At 49.7% G+C, this 26,417-nt stretch overlaps 1 protein-coding gene and 2 long non-coding RNA genes across 4 annotated transcripts in view; 1 reads left to right on the forward strand and 2 right to left on the reverse strand.

The window, feature by feature from the left end:
• LOC141585226 (uncharacterized) overlaps positions 1 to 6,317 on the reverse strand; it is a 27,862-nt gene extending 21,545 nt beyond the window's left edge. Inside the window, exons 1-2 of the mRNA XM_074403483.1 lie at positions 6,240 to 6,317; positions 4,850 to 4,995 (exon numbers count right to left, since the gene is read on the reverse strand). Of these exons, the coding sequence (XP_074259584.1) occupies positions 4,850 to 4,995; positions 6,240 to 6,317 (224 nt within the window). The remainder of the gene's footprint in view (positions 1 to 4,849; positions 4,996 to 6,239) is intronic.
• Positions 6,318 to 6,525: 208 nt separating this feature from the next.
• Positions 6,526 to 24,480, forward strand: LOC141585184 (uncharacterized). The gene is made up of 4 exons (XR_012518573.1): positions 6,526 to 6,655; positions 16,008 to 16,201; positions 20,618 to 20,733; positions 23,852 to 24,480. It is a non-coding gene; the product is annotated as an uncharacterized LOC141585184 (long non-coding RNA).
• Positions 6,574 to 26,417, reverse strand: part of LOC120360777 (uncharacterized) — a 67,465-nt gene continuing 47,621 nt past the window's right edge. The window contains exons 2-4 of one of the 2 annotated variants that reach the window (XR_012518572.1): positions 17,851 to 17,939; positions 14,929 to 15,055; positions 6,574 to 13,117 (exon numbers count right to left, since the gene is read on the reverse strand). This is a non-coding gene — a long non-coding RNA (uncharacterized LOC120360777). Of the gene's footprint in view, positions 13,118 to 13,957; positions 15,056 to 17,850; positions 17,940 to 26,417 lie in introns of those variants that run through there. The other variant, XR_005577198.2, reaches the window with a different exon arrangement.

A 26,417-nucleotide genomic window follows, 5' to 3' on the forward strand; every position in this document is an offset into this window, starting at 1 on the left:
CCTTCTCTCCCCCCCCCCCATCTCACCTTCCCTCCCTCCCTCTCTCCTTCTCTCCTTCTCTCCTTCCCTCCTTCCCTCCCTCCCTCCCCCCCTCCTTCTCTCCTTCCCTCCTTCTCTCCTTCTCTCCTTCCCTCCTTCCCTCCTTCCCTCCCTCCCTCCTTCTCTCCTTCTCTCCTTCTCTCCCTCCCTCCCTCCCTCCCTCTCTCCTTCTCTCCTTCTCTCCTTCTCTCCTTCCCTCCTTCCCTCCCTCCCTCCCTCCCTCCCTCCTTCTCTCCTTCTCTCCTTCTCTCCCTCCCTCCCTCCCTCCCTCCCTCCTTCTCTCCTTCTCTCCTTCCCTCCTTCTCTCCTTCCCTCCTTCCCTCCTTCCCTCCTTCCCTCCTTCCCTCCTTCCCTCCTCCCCTCCTTCCCTCCTCCCCTCCTTCCCTCCTCCCCTCCTCCCTCCCTCCCTCCTCCTTCCCTCCTTCCCTCCTTCCCTCTTCCCTCCCTCCCTCCTTCCTCCCTCCCTCCCTCCTTCCCTCCCTCCCTCCCTCCCTTCCTCCCTCCCTCCCTCCTTCCTCCCTCCCTCCCTCCTTCCTTCCTTCCTTTCCTTCCTTCCTTCCTCCCTCCCTCCTTCCCTCCTTCCTTCCTCCTTCCCTCCTTCCTTCCTTAGACAAAGTCTCACTCTGTCACCCAGGCTGGAGTGCAGTGGCACAATCTTGGCTCACTATAGCCTTGACCTCCTAGGCTCAAGTAATCTTCCCACCTCAGCCTCCCGAGTAGCTGGGACCACAGGCACACACCACCACCACACCTGCCTTTTTAAATTTTTTTAGTAGAGACAGAGCTTTGCTATGTTGCCCAGGCTGGTCTTGAACTCCTGGACTCTAAGTGATCCTCCCATCTTGGCCACGAAAATGCTGGGATTACAGGTGTGAGCCACTGTACCTGGCCCCCAGTTCTATTTTTGTGTGATTCATCAGTCACTGGCTCCTCTATTACTCTGGAAAACTCATGATCTCCATGAGTACTTTATTTACCACTGTAGCTACAGGACTTGGTACACAGTAGGTGCTCAATGAAAATGGTTGCTGCCATGATGCTATTTAACACCCTCTGCATGCCAGGACCCAGAGTAGAGGTCACCAAACTTTTCTGGAAAGAACCAGGTAGTAACTAGTTCAGGCTTCATGGGCACACGGTTCAGGCCTTGTTGACTCCACTCTGCCATTGCAGTTCGAGAGAACCGTGGACAGTATGTAATGACTACGTAATGAATGGGCGTGGCTGCGTCCTAACAGGACTTGACTTACTAAAACACACCACATTTGGACCAGGGGCCTTAGCTGCTGACCTCTGAGTTAGAGGGTCTTTTTTGAGACAGGGTATTGCTCTGTCACCCAGGCTGGAGTCCAGGGTGCGATCATGGCTCACTCACTGCAGCTTTGACCTCCTGGCCTCAAGTGATCCTCCCACATCAGCCTCCTGAGTAGCTGAGACCACAGGTGTGCACCACCATGCCCAGCTCATTTTAAAAATGTTTTGTAGAGATGGAGATCTCTCTGTGTTTCCCAGCCTGGTCTTGAGTTCTTAGATTTAAGGGATCCTCCTGCCTCACCTTCCAAAGTGCTGGGATTAGGCCAGGCATGGTGGCTCATGCCTGTAATCCCAGCAATTTCGGAGGCCAATGAGGGTAGATCACTGGAGGTCAGGAGTTCGAGACCAGCCTGGCCCACATAGTGAAACCCATCTCTGCTAAAAAAAAAAAAAAAACTACAAAAATTGGCTGGGCATGGTGGCAGGTGCCTATAATCCCAGCTACTTGGGAGGCTGAGGCACAAGAATCACTTGAACCCAAGAGGTGGAGGTTGCAGTGAGCTGAGATCGCACCACTGCCCTCCAGTCTGGGGGACAGAGAGAAACTTGGTCTCAAAAAATAAAAAACGTGCTGCGATTACAGGTAAGAGTCGCCGCACCTGGATGAGGGTCTTGACATTTTGGCTCTCTAGGGGTGAAACTCGTTTTTGCCTGTGTGTCCTTGGCAAATCATGTCGTGTCTCTGGACCTCAGTTTCCTTGTCTGCAGAATGGGAGCAGCAGTGCTCACCTCTTCTGCAGGGGCTGTAAGGGTTACGATGGAGTGTTGTGAAATGCCTACTACACCCCTGTCTGAGGCTTCCTCCTGACCACCTCTAGGAGGCGTCTATACTCTGGGAGATCACCGTATTTTTCAGCAAGCATTTATGGAGCGTCTACTCTGTGCTAAGCCCCCAAGGAAGATAGTCATTGTTTTTCTCTCTTTTTGTTTGTTTGTTTGAGACAGAGTCTCCCTCTATTGCCCAGGCTGGAATCTGGAGTGCAGTGATTAAATCTCAGCTCCCTGTAACCCTCTACCTCCTGGGTTCATGCGCAGACCCCTCCTATTCTTTTTTTTTTTTTTTTTTTTTTTTTTTTTTTTTTTTTTTTTTAAGACCAAGTCTCCCTCTGTTGCCCAGGCTGGAGTGCAGCTGCGTGATCTCAGTTCACTGTAACCTCCACCTCCTCGGTTTAAGTGATTCTCCTACCTCAGCCTCCTGAGTAACTGGGATTACAGGCACCCACCACCACAAAAAAACTAATTGTTGTACTTTTAGTAGAGATGGGGTTTTTCAGTTTTAGTGAGGCTGATCGCAAGCTCCTGACCTCAGGTGATCCACCCACTGCAGCCTCCCAAAGTGCTGGGATGACAGGTGTGAGCTACCATGCTTGGCCGTTTGTCTCTTGCAAGATGCACCCCAGCCCCTGGGACGGAGGGTGAACCAGGCACGTGTTGTGCATTGAGACCCACCCTTCTGGGGCTCCCTTCACCATCAGTCAAACGAGGCGCTGTGTGTGTGTGTGTGTGTGTGTGTGTGTGTGTGTGTGTGTATGTACACGTCTCCATGTCTCCCCAGGGGTGAGGTATTGCAGTTCTTGGAGCTTCTAGGGGAAAATGAATGGCAGGATGACAGCCTCAGACACTTGCAAAGTGCTTCCCGATGGTGTTTGCTGTTTCTTATGCCAGAGATTGCAGAGCCGGTGCTGTGGGCCAAATTTGACCTGCAGATGGGTTTGGTTTGGTCTGCTTAGCATTTAAAATTTTTTTAAGGAAATTAATTGCTGCCTTTGAAAATCAGAAGATTTTGAGTGAAATTCAGATTTCTGCTGTTTCTAAGAAAAAAATCAGAAGATGTGACCATACCAGGCTTCAAATCTCAGCTCACACCAAGAGACGGAGTAAATGACAGTCCTTTCATTTCATATAATTTGGCTCTCTGCGCTCTCTCTCTCTTTTTTTTTTTCCTTTCTTTCTTTTTTTTTTTTTAAGACGCAGTCTTGCTCTGACACCAGGCTGAGTGCAGTGGAACAATCTCGGCTCACTGCCACCTCTGCCTGCCAGTTCAGGTGATTCTTGCGCCTCAGCCTTCCAAGTAACTGGGACTACAGGCGCACACCACCACGCCTGGCTAATTTTTGTATTTTTTAGTAGAGACGGGGTTTCACACATTGGTCAGGATGGTCTCAATCTCTTGACATTGTGACCCGCCCACCTCGGCCTCCCAAAGTGCTGGGATTACAGGCGTGAGCCACTGCACCCCGCCTCTCTGCTCTTTTTGAAACCATGTCTAGGCTGGGTGTGGTGGCTCATGCCTGTAATATCAGCACTTTGGGAAGCTGAAGCAGGTGGATTGTTTGAGGTCAGGAGTTCGAGAGCAGCATGACCAATATGGTGAAAAACCATCTCTATTAAATACCAAAAAAAAAAAAAAAAAAAACTGGGTGTGGTAGTATGCACCTGTTATCCCAGCTACTCAGGAGTCTGAGGCAGGAGAATTACTTGAACTCGGGAGGCGGAGGTTGCAGTGAGCCAAGATCATGCCGCTGCACTCCAGCCTGGGCGACAGAGTGAGACTGTCTCAAAAAAACAAAACAAAGCTGTGTGTGTTTAATGACGAACATTTTTCTCATTTCGCATTTTTCTTGGTCCCCTTGGACCCTTATTCCTCTTCCTCCGTCTTGGTTCTAACGTGAAGCTGAGCATCGATTTAAAGGTGCACAACAATGATAAAGCTCCTTAGCAGGCATTTTTAACTGCTCAGTCAATACAGGTAGGAAAGATGGCAACGTGTACTGTGTACTTGGCCTGTGGCAGAAAGTAAATGGTTGTTGAGTGAATAAATGATGGAGCAATTGTGTATTTGCTACGGTTACCGTAACAAATGGCTGCAATCTTAGTGGCTTAAAACATCACAGATTTTTTTGCAGTTTTGGAGCTCAGAATGGATCTCACGTGGCTAAAATCAAGGTGTTAGTAGGGCTGTGTTCTTTCTGGAAGCTCCAGGGGAGAGTCCATTTTCTTTCCTTTTCCAGCATCTACAAGCTGCCTGCATGCCTTGGGTCATGGCCCCTTCTTCCACCTTCAAGTCTGTGACTCAGCCTCCTGCCTCCCTCTCATAGGACCCTTGTGATGACTTTAGGGCCACCTGGATAATCTCTCCATCTCAAGATTCTCAATCCAATCACACTGCAAAGTCTCCTTTGCCATGAAAGGTCACATATTTATGGGTCTCAGTGATGAGGACATGGATGTCATCATGGAATGAGTGTTGTTCTGCCAGCTCTGCAAAGAATTACACATTCTTTCACTCTAGCACAGCTTTGACCTTGGGGTTTCAGGCTGTAACTAGGGATTCTGCATTTGCCCAAATGTTTATTGAGCACCTACTACATGCCAGGACCTGTGCTAAGTGTTAGGAATAGGGCAGTGAACAAAACAGACTACTCCCAGGGCACTTTCTTTGAAGAAGACGCAGGTATTCACATTTGTTCCCTCAAGCCCACCTTGCTAATCTTACCTGTAGGCATTGGAATTCATCATTCCCGTGTACCCGTCCCCACTTCCTGCCCTATAAGTGGAAGACTGTAGACTGCTCCGTAGCCCACCAATCTTGGGACCACTTTCTTCTGACCACTGTGTTCCCGGGGTGGCTTCTGCAGGCACCTGGAGATGGGACAGGACCTCTCTCAGTGCCTCTGGTTCTCACTCACCTAGGCTAAGAAAGGGGAGGTCGAAGCCACTTTGAAAGTCAACTGGAAAGTTGTCCTGCACTTAAAGGGTTTGCATCATGACAGATCTCAGCACGGGGAAAGCTGGCCCAGCCTAGCCCTGGACTTGGCCCATTCCTACCAGGCACAGGTCCCCAGCTTGGGCAGACAGTGGTTTGTGACTTCCACACAGAGCTTGGCAGTTAGCGGAAGTAAAGGGTGTTGTCTGTTTCTTTCCAGCTGAGCTTCCCGCAGGCCCTGAGCTTGGATGGGGGCATCATCTTTAGACAGAGTCCCCAAGGAACATTCAATTTTGGCGTGGATGCTCGAACTGCCATCAACCACAATGTCACATCCCAGGCCAGGATGCTGAATTCTACTCCCTTGCCTAGGGAGGCAATTTTTAATAACCTTTAGTGAAGGTGCCCTGTATGGAATGTCTCAGGAGGTGGCAGGAGACATGACTCTGGGAAGCCGACAGCACACTCCTTATTTTGGCAGTGTGTGTGTGATTAGTCAGGATGCATTGGCTATTGTAAACAAATGTTTGCCTCATTGTGAAAGACCAGTATTCATGTCTCAGCTCAGCATGGCTCTGCTCCATGCAGTCTCTCGGGATTCAGGCCTCCTCCACCTTGTGGCTCTGTTCTAGATGACAGATGGAGAGTCAGTGGAGAATTAGGCAGGAGGTTTTTATGGGTCAGACCTGCAAGCCGAAAGGCTGGTCATTCCTGCCTGGGTTCTCATCACATGACCCCACCTAGCTGTAAGGGAGGCTGGGAAATGTAGTTTTAGCTGTATGTCCAGGAAGAAAAGGAAGTGCAGTTTTGTAAATATATAGCAGCCATTGTAGGTATATTTACTCATTCATGGCTGTTCATTTGTTCATCCACGTATGTGTTATGTCCATTCATTCATCATGGATGGGTTGTGTCTCTGCCGTGTGCCAGGCTATGTGATGTGCATTGGGGGGGTGCAAGGGTGACTCTGTCCCCATCTCTGTTCCCATCTCTGAGGAGCTTTAAATTTAGTGGACTTTTAGTGTTAGATAAGTTGATTTCCCAGTTTCACTGTTAACGAGCTATATAACCTTGAGATGCCAGACACCACTGAGCCTCAGTTTTGCTATCTGGGAAATGGGATGGTAACACCAACCCAGCAAAGCAGTGTTGAGGATTAAATGAGACGGTCATTGTGAACCTGGTAGCACAGTGCCTGGTTTGTGGTCAGGGTCAAGGAGAAGGTGGCGTGGCTGTAGGAGGCATGAACAGGCACCATGGCAGAGAATAGGGGGTCCTAGAGTGGTCTTCCCAGCCCCCCTATCCAGGGCTTCACTTTCTAAGCATCCTTTTTCAGGAGTGCAGCCTGAGTAAGATTTAGGGCTGAGGAACATTGAGGGAAGACAGGTGTTTCTGGCTTGAGCTTTGGGCATATTCTGGGATGCATTTGGCCAGCAGCCATCTCCTGGGGCTCTGCATCTCCCTCTGTTCCCTGTGACACTTTTCCAACTCTCGCTGCAACAGGTCTCGGTCCAGCTGAACAGATCTGACTCCGACTTTGCATTTTTCTTCCAACTCGGACATCCCCACAGACCAACATTTTCTCCAAACTTCCAGGTATGGATGTTGCTCCCTCGGGGATGACCATGACTTGGCTGCTAAGGGTTGTCTGTGAGCAGCCGGGCTGCTGGGCGACGGGCAGAAGGCAGGCAGGAGGAGGGCCCGAGGGAGGGAGGCTGCACCGGCAGTGTTGTGCTTAGCCAAACAGCCTCCGCAGAACCAAGAACAGATGGCAGGGAGGTGTCCAAATCCATCATTTGGAAGTCATTGTCCAGGCGCCAAGTGTTTTCAGCCCCCAGTGGGTGGGGATGAAGGATCACATTTCACTCTTGAAAATGGACAGAACCAGAATTTTCCTCCAAACTCTGCCCTGTATTAGGTTTGGGAGAAGCCACGTAATGCTTCAAGAGGGCTTTATTGACTCAGGGTATTTTGCCCAGTGTCAAAGTAAAAAGGTGGAGAAAGACATCCAGGTTAGTTTGCGGCTTCGTTGAGCAGGGTGTGTGGGGTGTTTGCACAGGAATTAGGTAGTGGCTAATTCAGGGGCATGGAGGTATAAATAGGAAATCCCGACAGGGATGAGGCCCTTAGGAGGTATGGGGCAGACCATTAATTTGATAGCAATAAAAAAAATTAATTACAGGTGGGGTCTCACTATGTTGCCCAGGCTGGTTTTAAACTCTTGGCCTCAAGCTGTTTTCCTGCTGCGACCTTCCAAAGTGCTGAGATCACAGGCATTAGCCACTTTACCTAGCCTGAGAAATTTCAAGATAAATTTATTTTGAGACAGGATCTCACTGTTTCCTGGGCTGGAGTGCAGTGGCATAATCACAGCTCACTTCAGCCTTGACCGCCTGGGGTCAAGTGATCCTCCTACATCAGTTTCCTAAGTAGCTGGGACCAGAGGCATGTGTCACAACACCTGGCTAGTTTTTGTATTTTTTCTTTTTTTGGCGGAGACGGGGTCTCACTATGTTGCCCAGGCTGGTCTTGAACTCCTGGCCACATGTGATCCTCCTCCCTCAGTCTCCCAAGGTACTGGGATTACAGGCATGAGCTACTGCATCCAGCCTTGACAGCATTTTTCAAACACCTGCTGTGCGTTCCCTGTGTGTTGGGTTTTAGGAAATTGAATGGAGCTGAAGAACGGCTGTGAATGGAGGGATCTGCTTATTCTCAGAGGCACAAGCTTTCACAGGTTGATGTCCCTGAAGTTAGGATGTATCTACACATGGACACAGGTCACCATTTCACTAGCAACCTTTTGCTTTTGTGGTATTCCCTAAGATCACGGCCCAGCTGAGCACTGCTGGCATCTTAGATTGGAGGAAACGCCATCATATGAACCATTGGTTCCAGGAGCTGACGTCTGTGGAGTGATTGCATGGCAGGCTCTGTTCTAAACCCTCTTTGTGGATTATCTTGTGAACACCTCTTGATGCTGTTGTGTGGGGTGTAGAGCACTGTGGTACCATTTTGTGGGTGTGACTCTGAGATTTAGACAGGTGGCATGACTTGCCCAAGATCATGGAGCTCGTGAGTGGAAGATTTTGGTTGGGAACCCAGGCATCTGGCTTCAGAGCTCATGCGATTCCCCAAACTCATTGGGGAGTGAGGGTGGGTTCCCCTGGAAGCTTGGATGCTGGGTCATCTAATGGGTTCAAACATTATTTTTTTTTTGTTTTGAGACAGAGTCTCACTCTGTCGCACAGGCTGGAGTGTGGTGGTACAATCTTGGCTCACTGCAACCTCCGCCTCCCGGGTTCAAGTGATTCTCGTGCCTCAGTCTCCCAAGTAGCTGGGATTACAAGCGTGTGCTACCATGCCTGGCTGATTTTTTGTAGTTTTAGTAGAGATAGGATTTCACCACGTTGGCCAGGCTGATCTTGAGCTCCTGTTGACCTCAAGTGATCCACCCGCCTCAGACTCCCAAAGTGCTGGGATTGCAGGCATGAGCCACTGCATCTGGCTCAAAGATTAATTTTAATTGTTTTTGTTTTGTTTTGTTTTTTAGATGGAGTCTGGCTCTGTCGCCCAGGCTGGAGTGTGGTAGCACAATCTTGGCTCACTGCAACCTCTGCCTCCCAAGTTCAAGCGATTCTCCTGCCTCAGGAGTAGCTGGGATTACAGGCGTCTGCCACCACACCCGGCTGATTTTTGTGCTTTTAGTAGAGACAGAGTTCGCCACGTTGGCCACGCTGGTCTCAACTCCTGACCTCAGGTGATCTGCCTGCCTCAGCCTCCTAAAGTGCTGGGATTATAGGCATGTGCCACCGTGCCTGACCATTTTAATTTTAATGTTTAAGACAGGGTCTTGCTCTGTCACCCAGGCTAGAGTGCAGTGGCATGACCATGTCTCACCGCAGAGTCCACCTCCCAGACTCCAGCCATCCTTTCACCACAGCCTTCTGAGTAGCTGGGACTACAGGTGCACACCGCCATGCTCAGCTAAGGTTTCAGTGTAGAGATAGGGTGTCTTGCTCTGTCGCTCAGGCTGGTCTCAAATTCCTGGCCTCCAGCAGTCGTCCTGCCTTGGTCTCCAAAGTGCCGGGATTACAGGTGTGAGTCGTCATGCCCTGCCAGTCTAGGGTTTGACAGATGCATATAGTGTCGTGGATCTGCCATTACAGCGTCATTCAGAGCAGCTTCCCTGCCCTAAACAAGTCCTCTGGGCTCTACCTTTTCATCCCTCCTGCACTCCACCCTCCGGCAACCACTGATCTTTTCACTCTCTGTGATTCTGCCTTTTCCAGAATGTCACAGAGTTGGAAATACGGTGTGCAGCCTTTTCAGATGGGCTTCTTTCACTTGGTAATACACATTTAAGTGTCCTTGATGTCCTTTTTTTTTTTTTTTTTTAAACATGGAGTTTTGCTCTTTTTGCCCTGGCTGGAGTGCAATGGCGTGATCTTGGCTCGCTACAGCCTCTGCTTCCTGGGTTCAAGAGATTCTCCTGCCTCAGCCTCCTCAGTAGCTGGGATTACAGGCATGTACCACTAGGCCTGACTAATTTTTGCATTTTTAGTAGAGGTGAGGTTTCTCCATGTTGGTCAGGCCTGACTCGAACTCCTGACCTCAGGTGATCCTTCCACCTTGGCCTCCCGAAGTGCTGGGATTCCAGGCATGAGTCACCATGCTTGGCCTCCTTTATGTCATTTTCAGCTTAATTGCTCATTTCATATTAGCACTGGATAATATTTCATTGTGTGGATGAATCATATTTTATTTATTAGTTCATCTATGGAGGCACCAGGCATTCTTTAAGAAAGCTTTCCAGGCTGGGCATGGTGGCTCACCCCTGTGATCCCAGCACTTTGGGAGGCCGAGGCAGGCAGACCACCTGAGGTCAGGAGTTTGAGGCCAGCTTGGGGAACACAGTAAACCCATCTCTACTAAAAATAGAAAAAAAGTAGCTGGACATTGTGGCAGGTGTCTGTAATCCCAGCTACTCAAGAGGCTGAGGCAAGAGAATCGCTTGAACTTAGGAGGTGGAGGTTGCAGTGAGCCGAGATTGCACCACTATACTCCAGTCTGGGTAACACAGTGAGACTCCATCTCACAAAATTAAGGGGGGGGGGGAAGCTTTCCATGTGATTGTAATGCACAGGCTGGACTGAGAACCACAGGGCTAAACCCACTTTGCAGATGGGGCGACTGAGGCCCAGATCAGGAAAGGGAGGAACTCGGGTCTTGCAGAGCTGGTGGAGCCTTGGGCCTCTCTGCTCTCACCTCCCACTGCTCCCCTCAATACCCTTGTTGGGCCCAGCCACGTGTTCACTCCAGCCTGATCACTCGGCTACTCAGATGCTATGCCCTTTGAACCCCAGAAGTTCTGGGTCCTCTGGTTCCTGGCAGGCAGTCTATGGGGGCCTCCTTTTCTGTGGCGGAGTTGCGAAGATGTCCTCTGCTTCCCCCACCAGCCTCCTTCAGGCAGCAGCACAAGTTTTAGAGCTAGGCAGACTCAGGTGGCCTATGTGACCCTCTCAGAGCCTCGGTTTCCCCATTTCACAATAAGAACTCCCATTTCACATGTGGTGGAAAGGTCAAGATGAGACTGTACTCCTGGGCCAGGAGCTGGGGTTGGGGTATGCTATCTCCTGCTTCCTCCCTGTCTGTCTCTCTTCCTGATTGTGTGCTGTCTACCATGGTTGGTGAGTGCTCAAAGCTGGAGTGGCCCAGAAGGGCTTCCTGGAGGAGAAGGCAGAGCCCTCCCCCACACCCAGGATCCCACAGACCCTTCCTGTCCTTCCCCTGCCTCCCTGCAGGAGCAGGCAGCTGCCGGGCACTACAGAGTGCACAGCCTCAACGGGTCCCTATCTGTGCAAATGTCTGGCCAGGAGCTGGTTCTGCTGGAGGTCGACGCCAGCCAGGACGCTTGAAGGAGCAGCTGGGGCTGGGGCGTGAGTGTCCTTCTCCACCAGGCTGTCCTCAGTGTCCCCGGGGCTGTTCGTCTTCAGCTGTCTGGAAAGATCAGCCCAGCAAGGTAACAGTCCCCAAGTGGCCTGTGACAAGGCAGGGAGACCACAGAGCAAAAGGCGCGTGTCCCGGGCATGGGAAACCCTCACTCAGAGGCCCCTCTCTGTCCCGCTGAGGCCACACCCAAATCAGCCCCATCGGTGCCACTGAGCGCTTCAAAAACAGGTGGCATTCAGTTTTCCACTTTTACCCTTTCTTTCTTTTTTGTATTATGAGAGTGTTTATTGTAGATGGCTTAAATGATGATGCGTAAGGGCATGGCACCATGAGTCACGCCCCAGGGTTTTGGGAAGCTAAGGCAGGAGGATTGCTTGAGTTCAGGAGTTCAAGAGCAGCTTATGCAGCATCACAAGACCCCATCCCTACAAAAAATTAAAAAAAAAAAAGCCACACGTGGTGGGGTGCACCTGTAGTCCCAGCTACTCATGAGGCTGAAGTGGGAAGATTGCTTGAGCTCAGGAATTCAAGACCAGCTTGGACAATATAGTGAGACCCCATCTGTACAATTTTTTTTTTTTTAAAGTAGCCAGATGTGGTGGCATGCACCTGTAATCCCAGCTACTTGGGAGGCTGAAGTGAGAGGATTGCTTGAGCTTCTGAATTGGAGGCTGCAGTGAGCTGTGATTGTACCATTGCAGTCCAGCCTGGGCGGCACAGTGAAATGAGCCTGTTTCTAGAATAGTTATAATAGTAATAATCTAAAAATGAATGAAACAAAATCACTAGTGACCCCAAAGAATGTGCGTCTCCCTCTGGTCTCATGTCTGAGTATATATTTACGTACTGATGTGTCCAGTATGGTGGGGTGCTCAGGAGCCTGGGGTCCGGGGCTGACCACTTGGGTTCAAGTCCTGGCTCTGCCACTGCTGCCTCTGGGACCACTCTCCCTTCCATGCCTCAGTTTCTCCCTCTGCTTCTTTGGGTGGATGAACTGAGAACTGCAGGTGAGTTCCAAGCCAGGGCCAGTGGGCATGCTCAGTAGCTACCGTCTTTGCTGCAGGTGTCAATGGAAATGCCAAATTCTTTCCTGCTACTGTCCTCTCAATGCTCAGACACGATGCTTCTGCGACCAGGGACAGGGGGTCTTTTTCCCTATCAAGCAGTTCTCTGGTGGACACTAACTGGTTGCCCTACAAATTAACTGAGTTCTGACCCTGTATACCTGGAGATGGCATCAGCCCCCTCAGGTTAAGTGTGCAAGACTGCCCACAGCTTAGACACCATTCCCCTCAGCCTTGCTAGATCTACAGGCTGGATCTACAGGTTCGCTGTCACACCTGGCTAAATTTTTGTGCTTTTTTTTTTTGTAGGAACAGGATCTTGCTATGTTGCCCAGGCTGGTCTTGAACTCCTGGCCTGAAGCAGTTTTCCTGCCTTAGCCTCCTAACATGCCAGGACTACAGGCATGAGCCGCCTTTTACACATCATTACACATTATTACTTGTAGATTATTACAATTCTTCATCTTATCTACTATGACTGCTTCCATCACAATGGAAGAACCTAGGTTCGGCTGCCCACTGTGCTTGGTGAGTGCTCAAGAACTGGAGGGGCTCAGGAGGGCTTCCTGGAGGAGGGGATCCTCCCCCACACTCAGGTTCCTATGGACCCTTTCTGTCTACCCTTTGCTTCTGAGCTCTCCCCTGCCTCCTGACCAACTGGCTATAACTTGGAGATCCCCATGACCTTCTCCCGTCTTCTGTCTGATCATTTGCAAAAATGTCTCACAGAACTCAGGGAAACCTTTTATTTATATTTACTCATTGCTTATAGAGGCTATGATTGGAGAATGGCCAGATGGAAGAGACACATAGGGGAAGGTATGGGGGAAGGGGTGCTGGGCTTCCCTGCCCTCTCTGGGCTCAACATCCTCTGTGTGTTCAGCCCAGAAGCTGTCTGTGAGTCCCATGGTTCAGGGATTTCTATGGTGGCTTCATCATGTGGGTCTGACGGCCTATCAACCCAATCTCCAGCTGCTCTCCTCTTCTCGGAGGATGAAAGTTGCAAGCTGTAATTATGGCTTGGTCTTTCTGTTGAGCAGTCCTATAGAGGAACCCACCAAGAGTCACCTCATTAGAACCAAAGATGCTGCTATCAGCAAAAGGAACTTCCTACTTCCAAGGGATTCAGAGCTCTGTCAAGGATTGGGGCAGAGACCAAGCATGTATTTCCTATTCCATCACTACATTATGCTGCTGTTTTGAGTACTGCACATTCTGGTACAAACTGGGTCTCCATTAAATATTTCCTCTGTAAGGTGGGCATGGTGGCTCATACCTGTAATCCCAGCACTTCGAGAGGCTGAGGCAGGCTGATCACCTGAGGTCAGGAGTTCCAGACCAGCCTGGAGAGGTCAGGAGTTCCAGATCAACATGGAGAAACCCCGTCTCTACTAAAAATACAAAATTAGTCAAGTGTGATGGTGCAGGCCTGTAATCCCTGCTGCTCAGGAGACAGAGGTTGCACTGAGCCAAGATTGTGTCTTTGCATTTAAGCCTGGGCAAAAAGAGCAAAACTCTGTCTCAAAAAAAAAAAAAAAAAAAAAGTCCTTTGCAATCCCAGGTTTATTCCAGCTTTGGCATGGATTTAAGGAGCCCCTGGGCTGTGGACATGGTCTTAGATAACTTTGTTCTCAGAATTGCCACCACAGCTGTTTGTCCACTTACCTGTCCAACTGCCCATCCTTATCCCCAGTCTGAAAAGGATTTGAGGCAGATTATTAAAGTGTACCTTGTTCTAGGTCAGGAGTTGGCTGACTTTCAGTAAAAGGTCAGATGGCAAATATTTTCAGCTTTGTGGACCATATGGTCTCCGTTGCAACTATGCAACCCTGCTGTTGCGGCACAAGAGTGTCATAGACAATTCATAAATAATGTGCATGACTGTGTTCCAATAAAACTTTATTTATAAAAACAAGTGGTGGGCCAGTTTTGGTCCACAAGCTGTAGTTTGCCAGCCCTTGTTCTAGATTTTAAAAAGATAACATGAGGAAGCCAGAGGAAGGGAAAAGAAAAATAGAAAAATTGGGAAGATACTCAAAGTAATATCAGCAAACAAAATGGATGCCATGAGTTCCTCTTTGGTTTTTAGAGCTCAGCTGAAGATTTGGCTCTGAATTTCCTAGCAGCCAATGCAAAGAGAGAAACCAACAAGTAGTAGTACTTGCAGTGGCCCTCAGGAAGTGCACACACACACTCCATAGCTGTGTACCAAAAAACGCACGGCTCATCTTGTTCCTAGTGGTGAAGCTCACGGGAAATCTCTCTCATGGTGTCACAAAAGGAATTCACTGTGTGATGACAGGAACTGTGTCCCCTGCCCCAATTTTCCAGCCAGTTTAACATCAATCTTCATGAGTCTGTTCCTTTTCTCACATATATCAATCACTCGTTATGACCCAGGAGTAGGCATCTTGTATGCCAGTTCATTTAATTCTAAACAGCCCTGTGTGTTAGGCACTGCTAACTGCTTATTTGAGCTTTGGGCATGTTACTGTCTGTCTACCTGTTTCCTCATCTGTATATTGGGGATCATAATATTCTCAAAACTCACAGGGCTTTTGTAAGGAGTCAGTGCGTCTAAAGTGCACAGTGCATGGCAGAAGTGTGCTGGTTAGATATTGCTGCACAGTGAGCTACCCCAAAGGCTAGAGATGAAAGAACAACCATTTTGTGTGCCACCATTTTGTGAGCCAGAAATTTCCACAAGGCTTAAGCGGTTCTGCTCTATGTGGCATCAGCAGGGGTCATTCTCTGGGACTCTTCACTGACATTAGCCTTCAGCTGAGTCAGTTACCAGCCAGATGTGTGCATGGGCTGTGGACAGAGTGGGAGCTTCCTTCCCGTATCTGGCACCTTGGTGCTTTTCCATGTGTAACCCCCTTCTCTCTTTTCAAGTGGCTGCTTGGGCTTCCTCACATGATGGTAGTCTCAGGTTGGCCAGACTTCCTACCAGGTGTCTGGGTTCCAAGAGGAGGCGTTCCTGTGGAAGGTGAAATTTGTAGATCTTAGGGCCCAACGTTGAAAGTTCTACAGTGTCACTTCTGCCACATTCTATTGACCAAAACACAGGTCGCAAGGCTAGTCCCGATTCAAAGGGAGAGGAAATAGATCTTACATCTTAATGTAGGAGTGGCAAAGTCACACTGCAGGAGTGTGTGTGGGAAGAGGTGGCCATAGGTGGAAACACACTCTGTCACACCTGGGTGAGTACCTGTTAGTGTCAATATCAATTTCAGTTCCAGGCCAGGCACAGTGGCTCATTCCTGTAGTCCCAGCACTTTGGGAGACTGAGGCCCCGGGGACACGAGACATGGGGGAGGGAGAGGGGACCCCGCCCGCAGATGACCCGGGGGACCGGCGACCGGACGCGGCGGGGCGGGGCTGAGTGGCACAGGGGGCGAGGCTTGTAGCAGCGAGTCCCCCCTCCCCTCCTTTCGGACGAAGAAGGAAGACTTGGGCCCCGCGACTGGGCAGGAAAAGGGGAGGGGGCAGCCTCTCCCCGCATGCGGCCCGGGAGGGAAGTCTCGCCCACTTCCCGCGGGTAAGGACACCCGTCTCCTCAGGTCAGGAATTCAAGACAAGCCTGGCCAATATGCTGAAACCCTACTAAAAACACAAAAATTAGCCAGGTGTGGTGGCAGGGGCCTGTAATCCCAGCTACTCGGAAGGCTGAGACAGGAGAATCCCTTGAGCCTCGGAGGTGGAAGTTGCAGTGAGCCGAGATGGTGCCACTGCACTCCAGCCTGGGCGAGAATTTTCCCCACCCTCCAAAAAACGCTCAGTATCAGTATGTCCACTTTATTCCCCACTCTACAGAAGAAGCAGCTGATGCTCAGAGAGGTGATATCCTTGTCCCAGATTATCCTGTTATTTGGAACCCAGGTTTGCCTGACTACAAAGCCTGATCTTAACCCCCTTACTTCGCTGCCTAGGATTTGGCTGTTTTCCAAGGCACTACTGGACCAGAACACGGCACAGCTGCTCCTCAAGACATCTGAGGAAAGGAGGGGAGGCCAGGTCCTGACCTTACAGAGCCAAACCTGGCACATGGTGGCTGGCTGGGCAGCGATGCCCCACCTCCTGACACTCACAGGAAGGCTGAAGCAGGAGGAGACACTCTGAGAGGGTGAGGGCCTGGGGAATGCCATGGGGCAGAGGCAAGCACTTTCTGTGGAACTACAGAGTAGATTCAGTCCACCCAAGTCCGCTGATGCTCCAATTCCAGCATCTCACACTGGCATATACATAGTTTTAGATAAAGGGGTATAGATGATTCTTCTTTGTGAGAAATGAATATGCATTCTGACAAAGAAAATCTGCTAACTAAAAACTGAATAGGATTCCTTATGCAGGACTTGTCAGAGCCTTTAACATGCTAATGGACATTGTGTATCTCCAGGAGGGAGAGTTGGGTGCAGGGTTTCCAGGCATTTTTTTTTTAGAAAACTTTTTATTTTGGTGTAACACTAGACTTGTAGAAAAATTGCAAGAATAGTACAAAGAATCCCACAGGTCCTTTGCCCAGATTAATCAGTTGCTAACATTTTACATTTCATTTATCGTTCTCATATTCATATTCTCTCTATATGTACATGTATGTATACTCTATTTATTGTTTTATTCCTGACTTGTATTTTCCTAGGTTGCAGGCATGATAATTCTTTCTTTTTTTTGTTTTATGAGAGAGTTTGCTCTTATCCACCAGGCTGGAGTGGTATGGAGCGATCTAAGGTCATGGCAACCTCCGCCTCTCAGGTTCAAGTGATTCTGCTGTCTCAGCTTCCCAAGGAGCTGGGATTACAGGAACACAGCATCACACCTGGCTACTTTTTTTTTGTATTTTTAATAGAGAATGGTGTTTTACCATGTTGACCCGGCTGGTCTCAAACTGCTAGCCTGAAGTGATCCATTTGCCTCAGCTCCCAGAGTGCTGGGATTACAGATGTGAGCCACCACGCCTGGCGGATATTTACATTTTGCAGGGTACGGGGCAGTCATGTTGTGAAACAGCCTCCATCTGGGTTTAAGTGATGCTTCCTGATGCCTGCGTTCAAGGAAGCCTATTGGTAGGACACCACAGAAGTGAGGCAGCCTCCTGTCAGGTGGTACCTGCTGTCCACTTGTACAGCATTGGTGACATTAGCTTTGATCTCTTGATTAAGGTAGGGTCTGCCAGGTTTCTTGGCTGTAAAGCTCTTAGTTGTTTCCTTTGTAATTAATAAGTAATTGTGGTGAGATACTTGGAAGTCATGTAAGTATTCTGTGCTCTCATCGAATTGTGAACCTCCTAGGTTTAGCATCCACTGATGATGCTGGTCTGAGTCTGTTACTGCTATGATGATTGCTAAATGGGGATTTTTCTAATTAAAAAAAAAAATTATTGCTTGGAGGCCAGGTGTGGTGGCTCATGTCTATAATCTCAGCACTTCAGGAGGCTGAGGCAGGAGGATCACTTGAGGCCAGGAGTTAAGGACCAGCCTGGCCAACATGGTGAAACCCTGTTGCTACTGAAAATATAAAAATTTGCCAGGCGTGGTGGTACATGCCTGTAGTCCCAGCTACTCAGGGGGCTGAGGCATGAGAATCGCTCGAACATGGGAGGTGGAGGTTGCAGTGAGCCAAGATCGCACCACTGCACTTCAGACTGGGAGATAGAGTGAGTGTCTCAAAAAAAAAATAATAATGTATTGCTCAGGGTAGAATGCTTTCCTTGCTCACTCCCTCTGCCCTTCCTTCCCTTCTGTCTTAGTCTGTACTTGCAATGCTATAACATACCTGAGACTGGATCATTTATAAAGACATTGGCTCAGAGTTCTTCAGGCTGTACTGGAAGCATGGCGCATCTGCTTCTTGATGTGGGTGGGCTGTCAGCACGTCACAGGCCAGAGCAGGATTAAGAGAAAGGGGTGTGCTGTTACATGCATTTAAACAACCAGATCTCACTGTCACAAGGACAGTACTGAGGGGATGCTGCTAAACTGTTTCTGAGAAATCCACTCCCAGTGATCCAGCCACCTCCCACCAGGCCCCACCTCCCACACTGGGGATTACAATTCAAATGGAGTTGTTGGGGACACAGGTCCAAACCGTATCACCTTCCCCCTTTCCTTCCTCTCTTAACCTCAGTATGGACTGATAGATTCCTGTTTTATTCTGTAATCCATGATGATCATGATTTGTTTCAGTGCCCAATTTTCCTAGATTTACCCCCTGGGAGTACCTGCAAGATGGCTCCTCTCCCTCCCACTCTGCCTCAGCATAGAGAAAAGTCAAATTGTATGGCAAACACCCATGTGCCCCCCCCCCCCACCTAACTATTATAATTGTTTGTATTTTGCTTTATTTTATTTATCCCCTATGCACTATCCACCCATCAGAGGTGTGTAAACCAGAGCAACCCCATCTTGAATGGGAGCTGGGTAAAAAGAAGCTGAGAACTACTGGGCTGCATGTTATGTATGAATTTTCAGTGCCATAAAAGAATTAGCACTCAAATATAAATTTTCTCAGCAAGGCAATTTACTTCTATAGAAGATTCGGCTCACAGATGGAGCAATAGTGAGTGCACACATGTGGACAAGGGAGGGGAAGGGGTTCTTAATCATGACGGAGGTTGCCCCTACTGCTATATCATTCTCCTATTGGCTAGGATTAGACAGCAGAGTCTAAGCTAATTCTGATTGGCTATTTTAAAGAGAGCAGGGGTACCAGCTGGAGTGGTGGAGTGGGCAGTTTGGTAGGAAGGATGGTTACCGGACTGGTTAGAGCAGGTGACCAGGGGAACAGATGTGAACTACTGATTAGAACTGGTGGGAAAGTTGTTTACTGAAACTAGAGGCAAGGGGGTGAAGAGAACCAGGAAGTTAAACTTTAAACTGGAGAATTAAAGAACAAGAGAGCTGAACATACTGACATACCGATTCTTTAAAGAGAAACTTGGAGTTCACTACATCTAACATGCATTCCCAGAAGTTAAGGCATTCTAAATCCCAGGATGAGATAGGAGGTTGGCACAAGATACAGGTCATAAAGACCTTGCTGATAAAACAGGTTGCAGTAAAGAAGCCGGCTAAATCCCACCAAAAACCAAGATGGTGACTAGAGTGTCCTCTGGTCTTCCTCATTACTACTCTCCCATCAGCACCATGACAGTTTACAGATGCCATGGCAACATCAGGAAGTTACCCTATATAGTCTAAAAAAGGGGAGGCATGGGCCAGGTACAGTGGCTCACGCCTGTGATATCAGCACTTTGGGAGGTTGAGGCAGTTGTATTACCTGAGGTCAGGAGTTCAAGACCAGCCTGGCCAATATGGAGAAACCCTGTCTCTACTAAAAATACAAAAAATTAGCTGGACGTGGTTGTGCATGCCTGTAATCCTGAATACTCAGGAAGCTGAGGCAGGAGACTTGCTTAAACCTGGGAGGCAGAGGTTGCAGTGAGCCAAGATCACGCCACTGCACTCCAGCCTGGGCAGTGTTAGATACAGTGAACTCCAAGTTTCTCTTCAAAGAATCAGTGTGTGAGTATGTTCAGCTCTCTTATTCGTTAATTCTCCATTTTAAAGTTTAACTTCCTTGTAGTTTCAGTAAACAACCTTTTCCACCAGTTCTAATCAGTAGTCCACATCTGTTCCCCATCCTCTGCTCCATCCTGACTCATCCCAGTCACCTGCTCTGGTCTCCTGTTCTGGTCACTGCTTTGACCTGAGTCACCCCTGGTCACCTGCTCTGAACTGTTCCATAACTGTCCTTCCTGCCAAACTTCCCACCCCACCACTCCGGCTCATACCCCTGCTCTCTTTAAAATAGCCAGTTGGAATTAGCTTAGACTGTGCAGTCTAACCCTAGTGAATAGGAGAACGAAACAGCAGTAGGGGCTACCTGTGTCAGGAATAAGAACCCCTTTCTCTCCCTTGTCCAGCTATGTGCTTGCCAATGTTCCATCTGTAAGCTGCACCCTTCTATAGAAGTAAATTGCCTTGACCAGGTGTGGTAGCTCACGCCTGTAATTCCAGCACTTTGGGAAGCCGAGGTGGCTGGATCATGAGGTCAGGAATTTGAGATCATCTTGGCCAACACGGTGAAACCCTGTCTTCTCCTAAAAATACAAAAATTAGCTGGGCATGGTTGTGGACACCTGTAATCCCAGCTACTTAGGAAGCTGAGGCTGGAGAATCACTTGAACCCAGGAGGCAGAGATTGCAGTGAGCTGAGACCACACCATTGCACTCCAGCGTGGGCAACGGAGTGAGGCTCTGTCTCAAGAAGAAAAAAAAGGTAAATGGCCTTGCTGAGGAAATTTATGTTCCAGTGCTGCTACTTTTGTGGCACCAAAAATTTACATATAACAGCAACAAGAGTGAAACAATCTCAAATAAAATAAATAAAAAACACAAAGCGGGGGTCATGAATAACCCACCCTTGTTTAGTGTATATAATCAAGAAATAGCCATAAAAATAGGCAACTAGCAGCCCTGGGGGCTGCTGTGTCTTGAGTAGCCATTATTCCTTTCTTAATAAACTTGCTTTTGCTTTGCAGCACGGACCCACCCTGAATTCTTTCTTGCACGAGATCCAGGAAGCCTCTCTTGGTGTCTGCATCCAGACCCCTGTCCTGTAAAACATCCATCTGTGTTCTTACTGATGCTTTTCAGAGTGAGTTGTAGACATCAGAACACCTTACCCCTAAATGGATTAGCGCGCACATGAACTAAAGTTCAGTATTTGCTTACAGTTCTCCTCCTCTCTTAGTCTCCCTCCCTTACTTCTTTCTTCTGGTCATGTAAATTTACATGCAATGAAATGTGCAAATCTCGGCTGGGAGCAGTAGCTCAAACCTGTAATCCCAGCACTTGGGGAGGCTGAGGAGGGTGGATTGCTTGAGGCTAGGAGTTTGAGATCAACCTGGGCAACATAAGCAGACTCTGTCCTACAAAAATTTTGGAAATTAGCGGGATATGGTGGTACATTCCTGTAGTCCCAGCTACATGGAGACTGGGGTGGGAGAATCACTTGAGCCTGGAAGGTTGAGGTTGCAGCAAGCCATGATTGCGTCACTGCATTCCAGCCTGGCCAACAGAGTGAGACCCTGTCTCAAAGAAATAACCATTTAAATGTCTAGTGGTCTCTCTTTGTGGCTTTAATTTGCATTTTTTTGTTGATGAATGATGTTGATCACATTTTCATGTATGTTATTTATTCATGTGGCTTCTTTTGAGACAGGTCAATTTTTTTTTCCCATTTTAAAAGCTGTCTTTTATTAAGTCGTAGCTACTTTTTATGCATTCTGGAATAGAATGTTTTCTTCCATTTTGATTTTTATACCTTTTTTTTTTTTTTTTTTTTTTTTGAGATGGGGCCTCCTTTCGTCACCCAGATTGAGATGTGGTGGCATGATCATGGCTCACTGTAGCCTCAAACTCCTGGGCTCAAGCAATCCTCCTGCCTCAGTCTCCCAAGTAGCTGGGACTACAGATGCATGCCACCATGCCCAGATAATTTTTTTTTTTTAGAGGCATGGTTTCCGTTTGTTGCCCAGGCTGGTCTAGAATGCCCAAGTTTAAACAATCCTCTTACCTCAACCTCCTAAAGTGCTGGGATTATAGGCATGAGTCCCCATGCCTGGTCTGATATTTTTGTGTCACTGAAGTTTTGTTTTTTTCTTATTGCAGTGAATAAGAACTACAGTATAATATGAATAAAAATGCTAAGAACAAAAATTCTCACCTTGTTCTTAGTCTTACAAGGAAAATGTTCAAAATTTCCACAAATAATTTTAATGTTTGCTATTGGTTTTGCATAGATGTTCTTTATCAGATTGCAGTTTTTTTTTTTTTTGAGACGGAGTTGTGCTCTTGTTGCCCAGGCTGGAGTGCAATGGCACGTTCTTGGCTCACTGCAACCTCCGCCTCCTGGGTTCAGGCAATTCTCCTGCCTCAGCCTCCTGAGTAGCTGGGATTACAGACACACACAACCATGCCCAGCTAATTTTTAGTATTTTTAGTAGAGACGGGGTTTCACCATGTTGGCCAGGACGGTCTCGAACTCTTGACCTCGTGATCCACCCGCCTCGGCCTCCCAAAGTGCTGGGATTACAGGCTTGAGCCACCGTGCCCGGCCAGATTGCAGAGTTTTTGTTTGTTTTTTAGAGACAGTCCTGCTCTGTCTCCCAGGCTGAAGTGCAGTGGTGCAATCTGAGCTCACTGTAACCTGCAGCCTCCACCTCCTGGATTCAAGTGATTCTCCTCCTGCTTTAGCCTCCCGAGTAGCTGGCATTACAGGCACATGCCACCACACTTGGCTAATTTTTGTAGTGGTACGAGAGACAGAGTTTCACCATGTTGGCCAGGCTGGTCTCAAACTTCTGGCCTCAAGTGATCTGCCTGCCTTAGCCCTGCAAAGTGCTGGGATTATAAGCATGAGCCACCATGCCTGGCCAGTTTTTATTAATTCTTAAGAATGGGTGTTGGATGTAGTCAAATGCCTTTTCTGAATCTAGTACACATTCATATGGTTTTCCACTTTCATTTTGTTAATAGAGTGAATTAAATTGGTCTTCAGTGTGAAACCAACCTTGCTTTAGAGGGATTCCCTCCATTTTTTCCTAAGTATTTTTCTTTCTACATGTAATTGAATTTGGTTTCCTAATACTTTGTTTAGAAAGTTGGTATCTATGGGCCGGATGCGGTAGCTCACACCTGTAATCCCAGCACTTTGGGAGGCCGAGACAGGTGGATCGTGAGGTCAGGAGATTGAGACCATCTTGGCCAACATGGGGAAACTTCATCTCTACTAGAAATACAAAAATTAGCTGGGTGTGGTGGTGGGTGCCTATAGTCCCAGCTACTCTGGAGGCTGAGGCAGGAGAATCACTTGAACCCAGGAGGCAGAGGTTGCAGTGAGCTGAGATTGCACCACTACTCCAGTCTGGCAACAGAGCAGGACTCCATCTCAAAAAAAAAAAAAAAAAAAAAAAAAAATTGATATCTGGGTTCACAGCACTGTTGGGTTGTAATTTTCCTTTTTTGCAAAGCTCCTGTCAGATTTGGTATGAGGTTTATGCTGATTTCATAAACCAAGTTGATGAATCTGTTCTTTTTTCTTTTCTGAAAGAGTTTGTATGAGATTGGTGGTGATGTTCCCTAAGATCGCCACCAGACTGGTGACGCTCTACCAGTGAAGACATCTGGAGGTTGTGGAATTTTTTTGGAGTATATATAAATATAGAGCTATTCAGATTTTCTGTATTATTTTGCAATTTAGCTTGCTTGATTTTCATAGTATCCTGTGCGGGAGCTGCTATAATTTGATGGATTTCACAAATGTGCCATTTCTTTCTTTTTTTTTTTTTTGAGAGGGAGTATCGCTGTCTCACCCAGGCTGGAGTGCAGGAGCACAATATCAGCTCATTGCAACCTCTGCCTCCTGGGTTCAAGCGATTCTCCTGCCTCAGCCTCCCAAGTAGCTGGGACTACAGGTGTGTGCCACCACGCCCAGCTGATTTTTGTATTTTAGTAGAGGCGAGGTTTCACCATGTTGGCCAGGATGGTCTCGTTTTCTTTACCTCATGTTCCACCCACCTTGGCCTCCCAAAGTGCTGGGATTACAGGTATGAGCCACCGCGCCCAGCCTACAAATGTGACATTTCTGACATGAGTTAAAGTGTGACATCATGAATCTAGCATCTTCCTACCCCGAAATTCTTTTCCCTCCTCTCCAAAGCAGCTTGGTTCCCTGAGCCACCCCCTGCTCTGTTCTCTCCCATCCTCTGCAGGCATCCTCAGAGCCACCACTGACTCAGCTGTGCTGGGTTTCCTCCTGCGGGACAAGCATGAGAAGGCAGGGAACGGCACCAGTGTGCGCAGTGTGAGCTGTGTCCTCGCCCAGAACAGCAGCCAGGCCTTGCCCGCAGAGCTCCAGCTGAAGGGCCGGCTGCAGGCCCAGAGGGGGAACCTGAGGGCCCAGGCCAGCATCCGGGCCCACGCGGGCAGCCTGACTCTGTGCTGCTGGGGCCCTGGGCACAGCCAGCTTGCAGGTGGCCTGACAATATCAGCACACTGAGTGATGCAGGTAGGATGAGCGGTCCAGGCAGAACAGCTGCTTCCTCCAAGACTCCTACGTCTGGGGCCAAGGGAGAGGGGGATAAATGAGACTCCAGCCCCCTAATTCACATTCCAGCTGTTTCTTTTCCCTGCTGGCTTCCCCTGCCTACCTGCAACTTCTTCCCTGGGTTGTGATTCAGCCAGAACATGCAGGTTCAGGACACCAAGTGTTAACGGTATTGACATGCTTCAAAGGAGATGGTGATGGCAGCTGCCACCAAGCCCCTCGTCTCTCCGTCCCTTCCTCTCCCCCCAACACCTCTCACTCTCCCCCCTCCTCTCCCTTATTCTACCCCTCTCCCTCCCCTCCCCCCTCCTCCCTCCCTCATCTCCCCTCTCCTCCCTCCTCCCTCCCCTCCTCCTTCCTTCCCTCTGCTCCCCCTTCTCCCTTCCTCTACCCTTCTCTTCCTCCCTGCCTCTCTTCCCTCCCTCTCCCCTCTCCCCCCTCCCTCTCCATCTGCCTCCCCCTCCACATGCCTCCTCTCACCTGCCTCCCCCTGCCTGCCTCCCCCAATCTGGCCTCCCCACCCCAACCCGTTCCCTGCAGTGCGGATGCCGGGTCTAGTCAGTACCCCAAGGACGCCCACCAGCCCCTGCTTGGGCTTCTCAGAGATGTTCCCTTCAGGCCTGGAGGGGCCTGGTGCAGCAGGGGAGGACACAGCACCAGACCCCCCGTTTCCCTCTGAGATTTGGGCCCTGTCCTCGGGAGCTGGAAATCCTGAGGGGACATGGGTTCTACCGCTTGCTACCTGTGGTGATTGTGCTGTGAGTTTGGACTAGATGAAATCTCCACCTCTGTGAAACGTGGACAGTTTCGTATGGTTTAACCTGGTGTATTGTGGGCAGTGAGACCTGGAGCTGGGGGGCTCAGGGGACCCTCCGGAGAGCAGGTGGGCTGGCCAGTCCCCTGTTATGTTCCCACCTGACTCAATGGGGTGGAGCGGGCTGAGTGGTCTCTGGGGCTTTGCCTACCCCTGCCCGCTGGCCTCTTTCCCCAGAACTCCCCTCTAAGGCCGGGACACTCCTTTTTCTCACCCACGTGGCTTCCAACTGCTCAGCACGCCTGTCCCTTGGGAACGCGAGGGGTCAGCTAGATGCTGCCCTTAGCCTGGAGGGCCTGACCCCTGAGTCCCTGAGCCGCCAGCTCCATGCCAGCCTCTTATACCCACACCATGCCCAGCCTCAAGCACTGGGGCCTGCCCTTCTCCATAGATGGCACAGGGACTTCCAGGTGAGGAGGGGGCTGTGCCTGGGCCACACAGGGGACAGTGGGTCCCAGGGACACCCCACAGCTTTGCTTCTGCCCAGAGCATGGGACGCAATCTGGCGGCCTGGCTGACGGTTAACTTGGATGGCGAGCAGCTCCAGGCAGTCCTGGAGAGGAAGGCAGAGGGCGGCCGCCAGGGGCTGGTGCTGGGGCTGCACCACGGCCTCTCAGGGCTACCGGGCACACTGCCCTCCCAGCTCGAGGCAAGTGGCTCAGTGCCCACATGGCCCAGACTGCAGCCCACACTGCTGGGCTCCGGGGGCCCAAGCGGGGTCTACCAGGGCCTGCCTCCTGTCCCTGCTTTTCTTAGTAACCCCCTTCCTGCCTCCCCCATACCTGCCTCCCCTAACACCTGCCTTCCCCACCCCTCCACCATCCCCCCACCTGCCTCCCCCTCACCTGCCTCCCCCTCACCTGCCTTCCCCACACCTGCCTCCCATCCTCCCCCCACCATATTCACCTGCTCTCCTGCCACCTGTCTCCCTATCTACCCACCTTTCTTTCCTCCCATCCTCCCCCCTCCCCCCACCCCGCCTTCCCAGCCCTCCCAGTCTCCTCCTCCCCTGTCTCCCTCCTCTCCCCTTACCCTCTCCCTCACTCTCTCCCTTACAGTCTCCGTCACCCTCTCTTCCTCCCTCTCCTCCTCCTTTCTCGGTCTCTCCCCCACTTCTGCTCTGTGCATTTGTCCTTCCTGTCTGCATTCCCATCCTCCCTCCTTCCCTACACCTGGCAGCCTAGCTGGGGCAGTGGCCTCTCTGCGCGTTCTCTGGCCCTGCCTTGTAGAATGAAGACGGTGGAGCCCCTGGCCCCTCCGGTCCTCCTTGGGGCCCCTCCCCTGGAGAAGCCTCGCGCTCACAGCTGTCTTCCTCATTATTCTCAGAAATGGAAAGCAGGAAGCCACCTTGGTGCCTGTCCCCGAGGGTGGCTAAACCGTACATGGTGGGGGAGGGAACGTGAGTGACCAGGACTCC

Source organism: Saimiri boliviensis, chromosome 7 (genome assembly GCF_048565385.1).
Source record: "Saimiri boliviensis isolate mSaiBol1 chromosome 7, mSaiBol1.pri, whole genome shotgun sequence".
Taxonomy (NCBI): domain Eukaryota; kingdom Metazoa; phylum Chordata; class Mammalia; order Primates; family Cebidae; genus Saimiri; species Saimiri boliviensis.